The sequence below is a fragment of the Pongo pygmaeus genome, chromosome 3, assembly GCF_028885625.2.
Source record: "Pongo pygmaeus isolate AG05252 chromosome 3, NHGRI_mPonPyg2-v2.0_pri, whole genome shotgun sequence".
NCBI classification, from domain to species: domain Eukaryota; kingdom Metazoa; phylum Chordata; class Mammalia; order Primates; family Hominidae; genus Pongo; species Pongo pygmaeus.
The window spans coordinates 182838182-182854752 of NC_072376.2; the positions used below are offsets into that span (position 1 = coordinate 182838182).

General features: G+C 36.9%; 1 protein-coding gene across 2 annotated transcripts in view; it reads left to right on the forward strand.

The window, feature by feature from the left end:
- Window positions 1–16571, forward strand: part of CLCN3 (chloride voltage-gated channel 3) — a 108814-nt gene that overhangs the window by 7947 nt on the left and 84296 nt on the right. For both annotated transcript variants that reach the window (XM_054485178.2, XM_054485180.2), the window contains exon 2: window positions 9017–9192. In XM_054485178.2, coding sequence (XP_054341153.1) covers window positions 9033–9192 — 160 coding nt within the window. In that variant the 5' untranslated portion in view covers window positions 9017–9032. The remainder of the gene's footprint in view (window positions 1–9016; window positions 9193–16571) is intronic.

The following is a 16571-nucleotide window of genomic DNA, read 5'->3' on the forward strand; positions in this document are numbered from 1 at the left end:
GGGACTTATAAACCAGGAACCATGGATGAAAACCAATGTATATCATGTCACTCTTAGTTCAGTTATGCCCTATCTTATGTTTAGAATTGTTCAGATGTCTAGTCTCGTCTCCAGCTCCTCTATCTGTAGTCCTTCAGTCTTTTATCCTTCTTATCTGTGTTTCACACTGCTGCTAGTGTTGGCTTGCTAAAATTCGTGTCTGATCATGTGATTTCTCTAAAGTTCTTCATGGTTTCCCCCGTATATAGATGAGTATGTAAGTTTCTTAGCGTGACACATGAGCCCCTCCCCTTCGTGATCTGGCCTATGTCCACCTCTGTAGCTACTCTCTGGTCCTTTACCTCTTACATAAGCTACCCAAGCAGGTTTTACTATGATGCTTTTGTGCAGCTGCACGTACTTTTTTTGTGTGTGTGCCTGTATTGACTTTTTACCTCATAGCCCAATTAATTTATCCTAATTTTTCAATATTTTGCTAAAACATTCCCTCTATTAAGTGCTCACAGATTCTTTGCCAGCCAGCTTGCTTACTTTTCTCAGGTTTATCAAATGCATTGTATATACCTCTCCTGTGATGTGTATCATACCATACTGTCATTATTTGTTTATGTCAGTCACCTTCACTGCCTTAGGAACAGGAATCATATCTTATTCATTACCCTAGAACCTGGCTTTGTGCCTGGTACATGCTAAGTGTGCAGTAAATAATTATCAAATAAATGAATAAATGACTCTGGAAACTAGCTTTGGATACTAGATAAATGGTGATCCTATAAACTGAGATAGGAAAAATAGGAGGGCAAGCACTTTTGGGGCAAATATTTATTTATTTAGTTTAGGTCTTGTTGAATTTTAGCTCTTTTACAACATCAAGGAAGACATGTACAATTTATTTCTTATACACTTGTTATTTATTCATACAATATAATTAACCCAACAAGTTTTTTTTAGATATGGACAAGATTATTCTAAAATTTACATGAAAAGGCAATGAAAAAATAAGAATAAGGTGTGAAAAATTAATCTACCCAATCTCAAGACTTATTATGTAGTTACAGTAATCAAGACTGTGTAGTATGGTATGGTAGATATAGACACAGATCAGTGGAACAGAACAGGGAACTCTGAAATAGATCCACATAAATATGCCTAGTTTTTGTAAAAAGCACAAAACAATTCAACGGAGGTAGATAACTTTTCAACAGTTGGTACTGGAACAGTTAGACATCCATTACACTGTCCCATCTGCCCCCCGCAATAAAGGAACCTCAACCTATGTCTCATACCCTATGCATACACAAATTAAAATGGATCACAGACTGAAATATAAAAATATTAAACTATAAAACTTTATGGAAAAATAGAAGAAAATTTTGGGGAGGTAGGGTTAGGCATATGTTTCTTTGACTTGCCATCAAAAGAATACTCCTTAAAGGAAAAATTGATAAGTTAAACTTCATCAAAATTAAATATTTTTGCTCTGTTATAGACCCTGTTAAAAAGATGAAAAGATAAACTACAGAGGGGAGAAAATATTTGCAGACAACACACTGACAAATAACTAGTATCGGTAATATATAAAGAACTCTTAAAACTCAACAGTATGAAAGCAGTCCAGTTAGAAAATGGACAAAAGACATAGTCATTTCACTGAAGAGGATTACACATATAGCAAATGAGCACATAGAAAGTGTTCAACATCATTACCCATTAGGGAGATGCAAATTAAAGCAACAAGATACTACTGTGCATCTATCAGAATAGCTAAAAGAAGAAATAGTGACAACACCAACTGCTGGCAACGATGTCAAGAAACTGGATCACTCATACATTGTTGGTAGAAATGTACAATGGTACAGCCACTCTGGAAAACAATTTGGCAGTTTCTTTAAAAACCAAATACGTGACTGCTGTGTGACCCAACTATTGTACTCTTTGACATTTAGCCCAAAGAAATGAAGGCTATTACAAAAACCTGTACCTGCATGTTTGTAGCAGCTTTATTCATAGTCACCAAAACGTAGAAACAAGCCAGATGTTCTTCAGTGGGTGAATGGTTAAACAAACTGAACAAACTGTGGCATATCTGTTATCATAGACTGCTATGATAAAAAGGAAGGAACTATTGACACATGTAACACCCTGGATGAATCTCCAGAGAATTGTGCTGAGAACAAAGAGTTAATCCCCGTATCATATCATTTATATAACATTCTTGAATTGGCAAAATTATTGAAGTAGAAAACAGACTATGGGTTGCTAGGGGTTAAGGAGGGATGGCTATAAAACGGCAACATGAGAGATACCTGTGGTGATGGAATATTCTGTATCTTGACTGTATCAATATCAGTATCTTGATTGTGATATTGTACTATAGTTTTGTGAGATGTTCCCATTAATGGAAACTGGGTAGAGGATATACAGGATTTTTTTCTGTATTATTTATTGTAACTACATGTGGAACCACAGTTATCTCAAAATAAAAATTTAATTGAAAAAAACTGAACACCTACTGTGACACATTTTTTTTTTTGAGGCGGATCTTGCTCAGTTGCCCAGGTTGGAGTGCAGTGAGTGGTGTGACCTCAGCTCACTGCAACCTCTGCCTCCTGGGCTGAAGTGATTCTTCTGCCTCAGCCTCCTGAGTAGCTGGGATTACAGGCACGCACCACCACGCCCAGCTAATTTTTGTATTTTTAGTAGAGACGGGGTTTCACCATGTTGGCCATGCTGGTCTTGAACTCCTGACCTCAGGTGATCTGCCCTCCTGGGCCTCTCAAAGTGCTGGGATTACAGCTGTGAGCCACTGCCCCTGGTCTAATGTGACATGTTTTGCTAACCATTCAGTATGCAGTGTTGAGCAAAAATTGAGTGTGAGACATAACACGTTCTACAATGGCAGACAGATATTAAATAATCATAGAAATAAATTTAATATTCACCTGTGGTAAGTGCTGTAAAAGAGAGCGATAAGAACTAATAATGAGAAAATTTGATCCAGATAGTAAGTGGGTCAGGGAAGCTTTCCTTAATAACTGCATGACTTTGGGCGAGTTATTTACATGCTTTGTGCCTCAATTCCTCATTTTTAGTGGGGATAATAATAGCACCTATACTTTAAGGTTGTCATATATTTAATATGAATATTATATGAATGAATTTGTAAAGGGCTTAAGATATTGCCTAGCATATAGTAAGCTCTGGTTAAGAGTTTGTTAAATAAAGGGATACTTGATATAAGAGTTGAAAAATGAATAGGAGAGTTAATTTTTTTATTTTTATAATTTCAACTTTTATTTTAGATGTGCAGGTTTATTACATGGGTATATAGCATGATGCTGAGGTTTGGGGTATAGTTGTACCCATTACCCAGGAAGTGGGTATAGTACCCAACAGTTCTTCAGCCCTTGCTTCCTTCCCTACATTTCCCGCTCTAGTAGTCCTCAGTGACTATTGTTGCCATCAGTATGTCTGTGAGTACCCGATGTTTAGCTCCCACTTAAAATGAGAACATGCAGTATTTGGTTTTCTGTTACTGTGTTAATTCACTTAGGATAATGGTCTCCAGCAGCATCCCCGTTGCTGCAAAGGACTTGATTTTATTCTTTTTATGGCTGTGTAGTGTTCCATGGTGTATATGTACCATGTTTTCTTTTCTTTTCTTTTTTTTGAGACAGTCTTGTTCTGTCACCCAGGCTGGAGTGCAGTGGCATGATCTCTGCTCACTGCAAACTCTGCCTTCCGGGTTCAAGCAATTCTCCTGCCTCAGCCTCCCGAGTAGCTTAGCTGGAATTACAGGCACCTGCCATCACACCCAGCTAATTTTTGTATTTTTTTTAGTACAGACAGGGTTTTACCATGTTGGCCAGGTTGGTCTTGAACTCCTGACCTCAGGTGATCCGCCCGCCTCGGCCTCCCAAAGTGCTGGGATTAAAGGCGTGAGCCACCGCACCCGGCCTGTACCATATTTTCTTTATCCAGTCCACTGTTGATGAGCACCTAGGTTGATTCTATGTTTTTGCTGTTGTGAGTAGTGCTGTGATGAACATATAAGCACATGTGTCTTTTATGTAGAACAATTTATTTTCTTTTGGGTGTATACCCAGTAATGGCATTGCTGGGTCAAATGGTATTTCTGTTTTAAGTTCTTTGATAAATCTCCAAACTGCTTTCCACGGGGGCTGAGCTAATTTACATTCCCACTGACATGGTATAAGCATTCTATAGCCTTGCCAGCATCTGTTGTTTTTTAGCTTTTTAATAATAACCATTCTGACTGGTGTGAGATGGTGTCTCATTGTGGTTTTGATTTCCATTTCTCTAATTATTAGTGATGTTGAACATTTTTTCATCTGCTTGTTGGCCAGTGGTATATCTTACTTTGAGAAGTATCTGTTCATGTCCTTGCCCACTTTTTGTTGTTTGTTTGTTTGAGACAGAGTGCCCAGGCTGGAGTGCAGTGGCCGCAATCTTGGCTCACTGCAAGCTCCGCCTCCTGGGTTCACACCATTCTCCTGCCCCAGCCTCCCAAGTAGCTGGGACTACAGGCGCCTGCCACCACGCCTGGCTAATTTTTTTGTATTTTTAGTAGAGACGGGGTTTCACCATGTTAGCCACGATGGTCTCAGTCTCCTGACCTCGTGGTCCGCCCGCCTTGGCCTCCCAAAGTGCTGGGGTTACAGGCGTGAGCCACCACGCCCGGCCGTCCTTGCCCACTTTTTAATGATGTTGTTTGTTTTTTGCTTGTTGAATTGTTTGCTTCTTGTAGATTGCAGATATTAGACCTTTGTCCGATGTTAGCTAGATTAATAAAGAGAAAGAGAGAAGATCCAAATCACCACACAGTCAGAAACAACAAAGGTGACATTACAACCAATCCCATGGAAATACAAAAGATCCCCAGAGACTATTATGAACACCTCTGTAAACACGAACTAGAAAATTTAGAGGAAATGGATAACTTCTGGAAACAAACAACCTCCCAAGATTAAATCAGGATGAAATTGAAATCCTGAACAGACCAATATCGAGTTCCAAAATGGAATTGGTAATAAAAAACCTACCAACCAGAAAAGCCCTGGACCAGATGTATTCGTAGCTGAATTCTATCAGATGTACAAAGAAAGCTGGTACCAATTCTACTGAAACGACTCCAAAAAATGAAGAGGGACTCCTCCTTAACTCATTCCAGCTTCACCCCAATACCAAAACCTGGCAAAGACACAATGAAAAAGGAAAACTACAGGTCAATATCCCTGATGAACATAGATGTAAGCGTCTTCAACAAAATATTAAGAGAGTGAGTTGGTGAAGAGGAAAGGGTATGATCCAGGCAGAGGAAACAACAAAGGCCTTGGGGCAGGAGTCAGGAAAGAGCTTGGTAGGACTGAGAGATTGAAAGATCAGTGAGTCTAGAGTACTTCGGGAAGTACATACTTCTCAAAGTAAGATATGCAACTGACCAACAAGCATATGAAAAAATGCTCAACATCACTAATCATTAGAGAAATGGAAATCAAAACCACAATGAGACACCATCTCACACCAGTCAGAATGGCTATTATTAAAAGAAGCTGGGGCCGGGCGCAGTGGCTCACACCTGTAATCCCAGCACTTTGGGAGTCTGAGGCGGGCGGATCACGAGGTCAGGAGATCGAGACCATGGTGAAACCCTGTCTCTACTAAAAATACAAAAAATTAGCCAGGCGCGGTGGTGGGTGCCTGTAGTCCCAGCTACTCGGGAGGCTGAGGCAGGAGAATGGCGTGAACCCAGGAGGCGGAGTTTGCAGTGAGCCGAGATCGCACCACTGCACTCCAGCCTGGGTGACAGGGCGAGACTCCTTCTCAAAAAAAAAAAAAGAAGTTGGGGAACTAGCAGGGGTTGGGCTGCATATAACTTTTTCTGTTATATTAAAGAGTTTGTTTCTTAAGGGTAGAAGGAAATGATTAAGAGGTGTAAGAGATGTTAACATGGAATGGAGAGAGATTATGATCAAACTTACTTTTTGGAAAAAAAATGTGCTGGCTGCAGTGTCATCAGATTCAAAGGAAGCAAAATAATTGCACATAGATAATATAGAAATTTATTAGGTAAATGAGGCCTTATTCCTGGCAGTTTTCATAGTTGATCTCTAATTATTATTATTATTGTTTTGTTTGAGACAGAGTCTCACTCTGTTGCCCAGGCTGGAGTGCAGTGGCATAATCTCAGCTCACTGCAACCGCCGCCTCTCTGGCTCAAGCGATTTTCATGCCTCAGCTTCCTTGGGAGCTGGGGTTACAGGCGGCTGCCACCATGCCGAGCTAATTTTTTATTTTTAATAGAGATGGGTTCACCATCTTGGCCAGGCAGGTCTTGAGCTCTTGACCTCAAGCGATCCACCTGCCTCGGCCTCCTAAAGTGCTGGAACTACAGGCATGCACCACCACACCCAGCTTATCTCTAATTTTTATAATTTTGTAAGAATATATTTACAAGCTACTGTGTATCTATTACAGTGTTTTGAAATGATTATATTTTTTGGCGATTAAAATAGAAAAGGTGACTTTGCATTTTTTTTTTAAATAAGTAAAATTTCAGCTGCTGTGTTAGAGTCTAAATGGCCTTTTGTACCCAAGCCTGGAAATTGGGGTTAGAACCTGAAAATATTTAACACTAGTGTTCAGATTTTCTTCTATGTCCTTTATGCTACTATGGAAATTTGAATATTTTATAGCAGTGATGTTCAATAAAAGTGTTAGTGCTGCAAATGCAAGCCACATAGATAATTTTTAACTTTTTAGTAGCCAAATTAAAAAGGTAAAAAGAAAGTGGTGAGATTCATTTTAAGTATATTTTATTTAACCCAATAGATCTAAAATATTTCAACATGTAATCAGTATAAAATTTCTAGTCAAATATTTGACATTGTTTTTAAATATTAAGTCTTAGAAATCTGGTAGGTATTTTACACTTAGAGCACATTTCAGTTTGGACCAGCCATGTTTCAATGGCTCAACAGCCATATGTAGCAGCTGGCTGCTGCATCAGTCAGTCAGGTTTCTGGGTTAATAAGTGCAATAGTTTTTTTTTTTTATCTTAAGTTATCAAATTTATAGAAATAGAAATCCATGCAGGCCTGAGTTTAATTGGTTTATTTGGAGCAGAGTTGCATACTCGTGTTATAAAGAATGATCTGCAGGCTAGGTGTCTCAAAGGTGTTATGAAATTAATTTTTTTTAACAGAAATAGTTAAATTTCCAGTTACCACTTAATGGTTTTTGAGAGACTTTTAGGGATAAAATGGAGGAGATATATTGGAATTTGCTGATTGAAGTCTTAACACATAAAAAGGTTTAATGATTTTAGAGAGATTTCTCAGTGGGATGTAGCCTCTAGCTAATGATCACTGAAATGTTACCACATGTGTTAAGCCCTTCTATTCTGTAAAGAAATAAAAACAGAGTGTCTGTGTTCTTCACAAAATGTTAGCATACCTGCTTTGGTACATCAAAATTAAATGATTCTTAAACTATTAATGTTTATATTTTTAAAAGCCTTTTGGTTATTTTCTCAAAACCACATAATATTTAATTTGTTTGCCTCTATAGAACTGCAGATTTCTTAGTGTGAACAACTACTTTCATACTTTCCTATTGTTTTAATTAACATACTCTAACAAATCTCACCTCAGTATAATATGCCATCTTTGGTAGCGATAACTATAAAACGTTCATAAAGTTGCAAAGCAGCAAGTATTTACATTTTTCTTTTTTAATTTATTTTCTAGTTTGGGTTATTCCTCCAAGAATAGTTTAATACTCTTGGAGAGAGGATTTTTTTAAATTGAAAACTGAATACATTTCTCTTTTTGACCTCATTAATTGAATAGTTTGACATTTGTTGTTCTTACACTGTGCCAGTCATTATGCCAGATGTGGAGAGTAGAGGCATGCTCTCAAGGAGCTCTCAAAACTTCACCTTTTTCAAAGTGATCTTTAAGTTCGGAAATTTATATAATCTGTTTTAAAAGATATTTATTGTCAGTAATAATCTAGTTTTCTAAAACTTCATAAATACCTTTTTGTTATTAAAGCTCTTTGAGATTATTTTTCCATCTGCAGAAGGAAAATTTACTGAGTAGAAGAGATTGTCTTAAAACACTCCAAGTCTTCAGTATCAGAATTCACTACTAGAATTCAGCACTGGAATTGAACTGTGCTTACTTTAGTCTTCATCTGTCATTTTCTGTGTGTACTTACTAGGCCATATCTGATAAGTCTTGTTTTACAAGGCTTACTGGTTTGACTGCTTTTATGACTGCATCTTTCAAGTCCCACACATGCAGCTTAAAAGTCTATTACTAATGTCCCCATACCTATGTTGAACTCTTATTTTGGTATTGAGTAAGTGGATGTATTTAAAAATCAAACTAGTTAGGAGTAATACAGATTTAAGAATATTGAGAGTAAGAACAACGAAAACATGTTTTGGTTTGTTGCCTGTTACCATTTTATCAGTGGCTAATGTTTGACCATGGGCTCTGAAGATTTAAATTTTAAAATGATTAAAGGAGAATGAAATAAATATTTTTTAAAAATTTTTAATTGTAGCATTTATTTTTAAAATCAGGTTGTACTTAACCTGATAAAATATTCAAAAGGGGCAGTCTGTCTTTCAGACCTTGTACTTCAGCCATCTTGTTCCCTACCCGGTGGGCAACTTACTTGGAACTCTCTCCTGAGACAATCTATACATACACAAGCAAAAATGTAAATATACTTTACATTTTTCAATTTAACAATTGGAGATCTACCTGGAGAGATTCTTCATTCTTTTTTACAACTGTATAATGAGAATAAAATTATTACCTCATCCCAAAAGACTTAATAAAAGGTAACAATTGTTACAGTGAATATACTTAATTTTTTTTAGCATATAGATCATAACTTTCCTTTTGTGGTGTTAAACTAGATGATTTTTATTGTATGTTTGAAAAGTGTTAAAACTACTTTTTTCCCCTTTTTCCCCCCACAGATAATCAGACAGCTAAATGGAGTCTGAGCAGCTGTTCCATAGAGGCTACTATAGAAACAGCTACAACAGTATAACAAGTGCAAGTAGTGATGAGGAACTTTTAGATGGAGCAGGTGTTATTATGGACTTTCAAACATCTGAAGATGACAATTTATTAGATGGTGACACTGCAGTTGGTAAGTTCAGCATGACAGCCTAATGTTTGTATTCATGAATATCCGCTAATAAACATGTACACTATTTTACTGAGGTTGAATTTTTCAGTAACTTTAAAAATTTGAGATCAAATTTACATAACATAAACTTAACCATTGTAAAGTGTATAATTGAGTGGCATTTAGCACATTCACAATGTTGTGCAACTACCGTTTATATCTAGTTCCAAACATTCTCATCACCCCAAAAGAAACTACTACATTTAAGGGTAAGCTTTTAAATATAATGTAATACAGAGAGGTGTACAGTCATCAAATCAGTGTGGAAATTGATGAATTTCTACACAGTGAACATTTATTATATAACTACTCCTCAATCAAGAAATAAAACATTAACAGTAGTTTCAGAATCCTTCCTTGTTCCACCTTCAGTTTCAATATTATTTTGATTTCTATCTAGATTAGTTTTGTAAGTATTTGAACTTTATATATATGGAATTCATACTGTATACTCTTTTATGTCTGTGGCTTTTACTTATGTTTCGAAATCATCTATATTGTTGTGTATAACAATAGTTAACGTATTTTCATTGTTGGTGTAGTGTCCCATTGTGTAAACATGCTTCAATTTAGTTAGTTATTCTACATTGACATTTCATTATTTTTTTTTTCCAGATTTTGGCTATTGCTAACAGTGCCACTATGAATTTTCATGTGCATGTGTTTTAGTGCACATTATGTACACAGTTCTGTATGATTTATATCACAGAATGGAATGCTTAGATCATAGAATATGTATATCTCAGCATTATCAGACACTATCAGAGATACTTCCATTTCTTTTTTTTTGTCAATTACCCTATTCAAAGATACTACCAAAGTGGATATAGCATGTACATTTCTACTAGCAATGTGTGAGAGTTCTAGTTACTCCACATCTTCACCTAGACATGATACCAGTTTTTAAAAAATTGGCTATTCTAGTGTGGTTGCAGTGTCTCTCATTTTGGTTTCAATTTATGTTTACTTGATGATTTATGAGTTTAAATGCCTTTTTGTGTGTTTATTGGCTTTTTAGATTGCCTCTTTTAAAGCACCTATTCAGTCCTTTTCCCTGTTTTATAGGAGTTCATTATGCATTCTGATTATGAATCCTTTTTCAGATACATGTACAGTATTGCAGTTATCTTCTCTCATTCTGTGGTATGTTTTTTTACTCTCTTAAAGGAATCTTTTGGTGAAGATATCATCAATTCTAATGAAATCCATCTAATCTTTTCCTTTATTCTAAGCCGGTCTCAGTCGCTTATGCCTGCAATCCCAGCACTTTGGAAGGCTGAGGCAGGAGGATTGCTCGAGGCCAGGAGTTTGAGACCAACCTGGGCAACAAAGCGAGACTCTGTCTCTACAATAAAAATGCAAAAGAAAAAAAATTAGCTTTGATTGCACCACTGCACTCCTGCTAGGCACCAGAGCAAAACCCCGTCTCAAAAAACAAACAAACACCACCACCACCAACAACAAAAAAACTTTTTCTTTTCCTTTATTCTTAGTGTTTTTTTGTGTTCTGTTTAACAAGTCTTCCCATACCTCAAGGTCACAAAGATATTCTCCTGTTTTGTTCTAGAAGTTTTATTTTTGTGTATTCACATTTAGATCTACCTACCTGCAGTTAATTTTTTAAATATGATGTGGGTTAAGAGTTCAGATTCATTTTTTTCCCATATGAATAACTAGTTGACCCTGCACCATTTGTTGGAAAAAACTTTGCTTTTTCTAATGTACTACAATGACATCTTTGTCATGTATGAAGTGGCTATATTTTTGTAGATCTGTTTCTGGACTTTCTACTGTGTTACATTGAAATATTTGTCTTATCCATATGCCAATGCCCAGCATATATATGAGTTTTGTTTTTTAAATTTGTTTTTGTCTTTTATTGATTTATAGTCTGTTTGCGTTTAACATAATCACCAATATGTTTGGTTTCAGACCATCCTCTATTTGTTTTCTGTTTGTCACATCTGTTCTTTCCTCTCCCCTTATTTCTGTTACCTTCAATACCTTGTTATATGTTCTCTTATTTTTTGTTCAGTAGGCTACCCTAGAGATTATTACATGTATCCTTGATTTATTAGTTCTAGGCATTGGTACTTTCACCACTTCATGGAAAATGCAGGGACTTCAGAATACTTTACCTCTTTTTACCCCTTTCTGCTTCCTTACCATTTTCTCACCAGGAAATAGCTCAAGAATAAAAATGGTTGAGACTATTGGGTTTTACCTTTCTTTGTTTCACTTCTTTTCAGAATATTGACACTTCAAGTTCTAGCTCCCTTGGATATTTACTGGTTTAAAATACAATATTTTGCTGTTATTGGTCATTTGCTGTCTTTATCACAGATTTTTTTTTCTAATTTTAATGACAAAATTATAAATAAGAAAAATACATATATTCATAATTTGAAACATTAGGTGAAATTAATAGCATACCTATTTTTTCTGTGTTTAAATAGCTCTTTGGCCCTTTATGTGAGGCAGAAAATTAACTCTAGGAAGTAGAAAGATACAGGAAGAGCTGACTCCTTCCATCTTCCCACATTGCCGTCAAGTGCTGGTTATGTCTTTACTCATGGTCTTCAATAGGAGAGAGTGCCAAGCAGTAAGGATGGGGCAAGGGCACAGAAAGGATCTACTTGTGTTGCTCTTTTATCAGGGAGGATAAGTTTTCTAGAACGTTATCATTAGACTTCCTTATGTGTCACTGGCCATAATTGGGTCACATGCCCACCCCAAGACTGATAACTGACAAAAGGGAATGAGATTACTGATTGGTTAGGACAATTATGATTCCTTCTCTGAAATTAGGCACTTTAACATGCAAACAAGAGGAAGGCCCAATTAGCAGGTATAAAGTTGGAATGACTATAGCGTAGGCAACCATTGGTGTTTTCTTTTCTTTTTTTGGAGACAGAGTCTCGCTCTTTTGCCTAGTCTGGAGTGCGGTGGCACGATGATGGCTAACTACAGCCTTTACCTCCTGGGCTCAAGAGATACTTGTGCCTCAGCCTTCTGAGTAGCTAGGACCACAGTTGCACACCACCAGACCCAGCTAATTTTTAAAATTTTTTGTAGCAATGGGGTCTCACTATGTTGCCCAGGCTGGTTTTGAACTTTTAGGTTCAAACGATCCTCTTGCCTTGGCCTCCCAAAGTGCTGGGATTACAGGCATGAGCCACTGTGCCCAGTCTATTGGTAGTTTATATAAAGATTCTGTCCTCAAAGTTAGTGTAGTTGAAGGTATAAGTTGTGGAGTAACAGTCAAAAATAACTGTGTGAGTTTTAAATTCGGTGGTAGAGATTCCAAATGTTACATCTCACCAAAAAAAGATATCATTTTGATATCCCTTTAGAATTGGGAAGGTTGTTGGAAAGGGAAGATAATGCATGAAGTTCCAGCAATAGGGATAATTATTATATATGTGAAACAGTGAATGTCCTTTTTTAAGACAGTGAATATTCTTTCTTTCAACATAGCTGATATTCTCCTGTTAACAGTAGCAGGGAGGGGAATGTCTTGGAAGAAGTTGGAGCCTCACCTTAGGTCTCTCACTATGGGTTAAGGCAGATTTCAGAGGAAAAAACTTATTTCTGTTTCTGCTCAGTATCTGAGGAGTATGGAAGTGGTTAGTAAGTCAAGCAGTAATTCTTCGTGACCCCATATCTTTTTAGCATACCAAAAAATAACTATTACCAGAAGGTACTGATAGTGTTTTTTTGAATATGTGTTGAATGAAAATCCATGATGTTCAGTGGCTTTCAAGTTGGTGACCTGAATTTACATCCTAGTTCTGTCAGTTACTCTCTCTCTAACTTTTGGCAAGTCACATAGCCTGTTTATACTTCAGTTTATTCCCATGTACAACATAGTAGTAAACTCCTAAATAATAAACTCTTTAAATGATTGCTCTGAGAATTAAATGCATATAGAGATCTTAACAAATAATGCATATAGAATCCTTAGCAGTGTGACTGGCTTATGGTAAGGACGCACTAAATAGTAGCTGTTTCTGTTTTCTTCTAGATTACTTCCCCTTTGGATATGTTAGACTCTGTACCCCCAACATAAGCAGTTTTCTTTTATGTTCATGTTCAAATGAGATGTCAGTAACATCTCTACTAGTATTAATGAAAAGCTGTAGCTCTAGAACTCAAATATGACATCTGGATTAGGATTTAGCTTGTCAGAGATAAACTGCTTTGGAATCTACTGACTTCAGTAGATATCTGTTGCATAGCCCTTGCTTTGAAAGTAACTATGTGTACTTAATAATCTCAAAAATGTAATCAATCTGCTCAGAGTGAGTGCTAAACAATCTAGAGTACACTGATTAAAAAATAGAAGTTATTCTGAATAATGATGACTAGTAGTATCAGTCAGAAATTTCAGCTAGCAAAAAGCTGAAAAAGTAGGCCTGAAATGTGTTTATATTAGGTATATCTAATTTGAATGAGTCATTTTGGTCAATAATTCAGATTCCATGGAAAATGCAAAATTTTTTTATTGCAAGTAACAGGAAGGGAGAGCCAAGATTTTGTTGCCAGAGTTGTATTCATTAAAGAGAACCATATGGCTCTTGACTCATTGAAAATGAAGCACATGACTGTTCATGAGTGCAGCTTTAGAATTGTTCTTATAATAGATAGTACTATCTTCACTTGAAGTAAGAGAAGTTATTGAGATTGACTGATGGGGTAAAAACTGTAATCAGCCATGTTTAAGCAAATTAACTTTCAGTAGTTAATTTATGTTGATAACGTGATTATGCTAGTAAGTTTAAAATTTAGGCTCCTATATCCTTTTTTATCACATCTGAAATGTTTACTTGACAACATCAAGGGTATCCCAGGTTTCTGATTATGTATAGATGAGAGGGAAATGTGAGAGGAGTAAGAGTTGAGAGGGCTCACTCCTAAGTGTTTGATTTCCTATCTATACATAACTTTAAAAACTAAAAACAAAAACAGCCTTGGAAGCTGGGTGCCTGTAGTCCCAGCTGCTTGGGAGGCTGAGACAAGAGGATTGCTTGAGCCCAGGTATTCAAGGCTGTGGGGTGCTATGATCGCACCTGTGAATAGCCCCTGCACTCTGGCCTGGGCAACAGTGAAACCCAGTCTCTAAATAAGAATAAAAAACCTTTGGAAATACTAAAATGCAAATGTGAGGTTTTCTGATTTATTGGAAATCTTGGGGCATGTGATAACTGGGAATGGAATCCAGAGAAATTACATAGATTATTGTATTCTACTTCCCATATATGTAACATTCTGAGCTTCAGAACTCAGAAACCACATAGCAGACGAGGCTCAGAGGTGGACTGTCCTGGTCAAGGTGTTGTGATCCTACCACCTCTGCTAAAACTTAAGCTACCTTCTGAGCTATTACAAGAGATTCCAGTATTTTCATTCAAATAGCTATTGTTAGATTGAGCTTTATTCAAAATATTTGTAAGTTTATTCATCTCATGTTCTTCTGGGTGGCATATTCATAACTACTGCCTACACAAGACATTTCAAAAGAAGCAGCTTGGCAAAGTAGATGCAGAGTGATAATGCCAGAAGCTGAGTGGCCATCTCTTAGTGTGAAGACACCTCCTAGAGTGAAGGTACATAACACAAATACAGGGTCCAGCCTTTCCTCCTGTAAATGCAGAAACATGGCATCAACATGAAACTAGCTGTCTCTAAGAGGCGGATTCATATTAACTAGGGTTTTAGATCTCATTAGGTAAAACCATAATACAAATGTATTTATAGTGAGAAATATACTAATAATCTACTTCATTCCAAAAAAAGATATAAAGCAACTTAAAAGGATAAACAGAATTCAATTATTTGCATAAGTATTTGACACAGATGAAGCAAAGGGAAAACAACTTGAGGTGACCTAAAATGTAGATATGAGACCAATAAAAGTTACCAATATACATTTTTAAATTTATTTTTTTTAACTTTAAAAAATGTTTTGTAGAGATGGGATCTCACTATGTTGACCAGGCTAGTCTCAAACGCCTGGCCTCAAGCTATCCTCCTGCCTCAGCCTCCCAAAGTGGTGGGATTATAAGCATGATCCACCACGCCCGATTTACCAATATACTTCTTAAGAGGAGACTACAAATTTGCCTCTAAACTTCATAGCAGCAAGTAAATAAACGAACCTGTTTAGTTAAATGATTCGAAGTGTTTATAAAACAAAAACCTAACCAATTGTTCAGCAGACACCCTATTACTAATATTAAGATAAATTTCTGGTGACATTATGAAGTGGTTACTATCTAGTGTATGAAACAGTGATTTTTAGGAATATGCTTGGAGTAAGCAGTAAAATTTCACAGGGCTTTGTTTTTTGTTTGTTTGTTTTTTTTTTTTTTGAGATGGGATCTGGCTCTGTTGCCCAGGCTCTCTTGCCAGACAGGGGTCTGACTCTGTCACACCCAGTGGCACGATCTCAGCTCATTGCAACCTCTGCCTCCCAGGCTCAAGCCATCCTCCCACCTCAGCCTCCTGAGTAGCTGGTACTACAGGTGTGCACCACCACACCTGGCTAATTGTTTTGTATTTTGTTTGTAGAGACGGGGTTTCTCCATGTTGCCCAGGCTGGTCTCCAACTCCTGGGCTCAAGCAATCTACCTGCCTTGGCCTTTCAAAGTGCTAGGATTACAGGCGTAAGCCACCGTGCTCGGCCTCACAGGGCTTTTATTATTAACATTCTTCAATATCTCCTACTTGAATCACAAGATTCCACAATGACACCATTATTATATAGTATAAACATTGATTATTTGTGATGTTCTGGCAGGATTCATAGGTGTATTTTAGAGTATCTTCGAATAGATGGACTGTATAGAGAGTTTCAGGAGGTCATCAATGTGTATTTTTTCTGAGGTTTGATATATATTAGGTAACAGTGATTTTAGAATTATAACAGAGCTATATTATAAAAGAGTATATTATTTACATTTAGCTAGTTTTTCTTTAGCAATAGAACACAGCCCAGCTGAATGTAAGACTGAATAGAAGCCACCAGAAGTCCTCTTAATGAAAAGTAAAGGCTATGCCAATGGGCAAAGTCAGGAGTCTTCATTCAAAATAATATATATATATTTTTGAGACAGAGTTTTGCTCTTGTTGCCCAAGCTGGAGTGCAATGGCGCAATCTCTGCTCACTGCAACCTCTGCCTCCTAGGTTCAAGCGATTCTCCTGCTTCAGCCTCCCAAGTAGCTGGGATTACAGGCACGTACCATCATGCCTGGCTAATTTTTTGTATTTAGTAGAGACGGGGTTTCACCATGTTAGTCAAGCTGGTCTCAAACTCCTGACCTCAGGTTATCCACCCGCC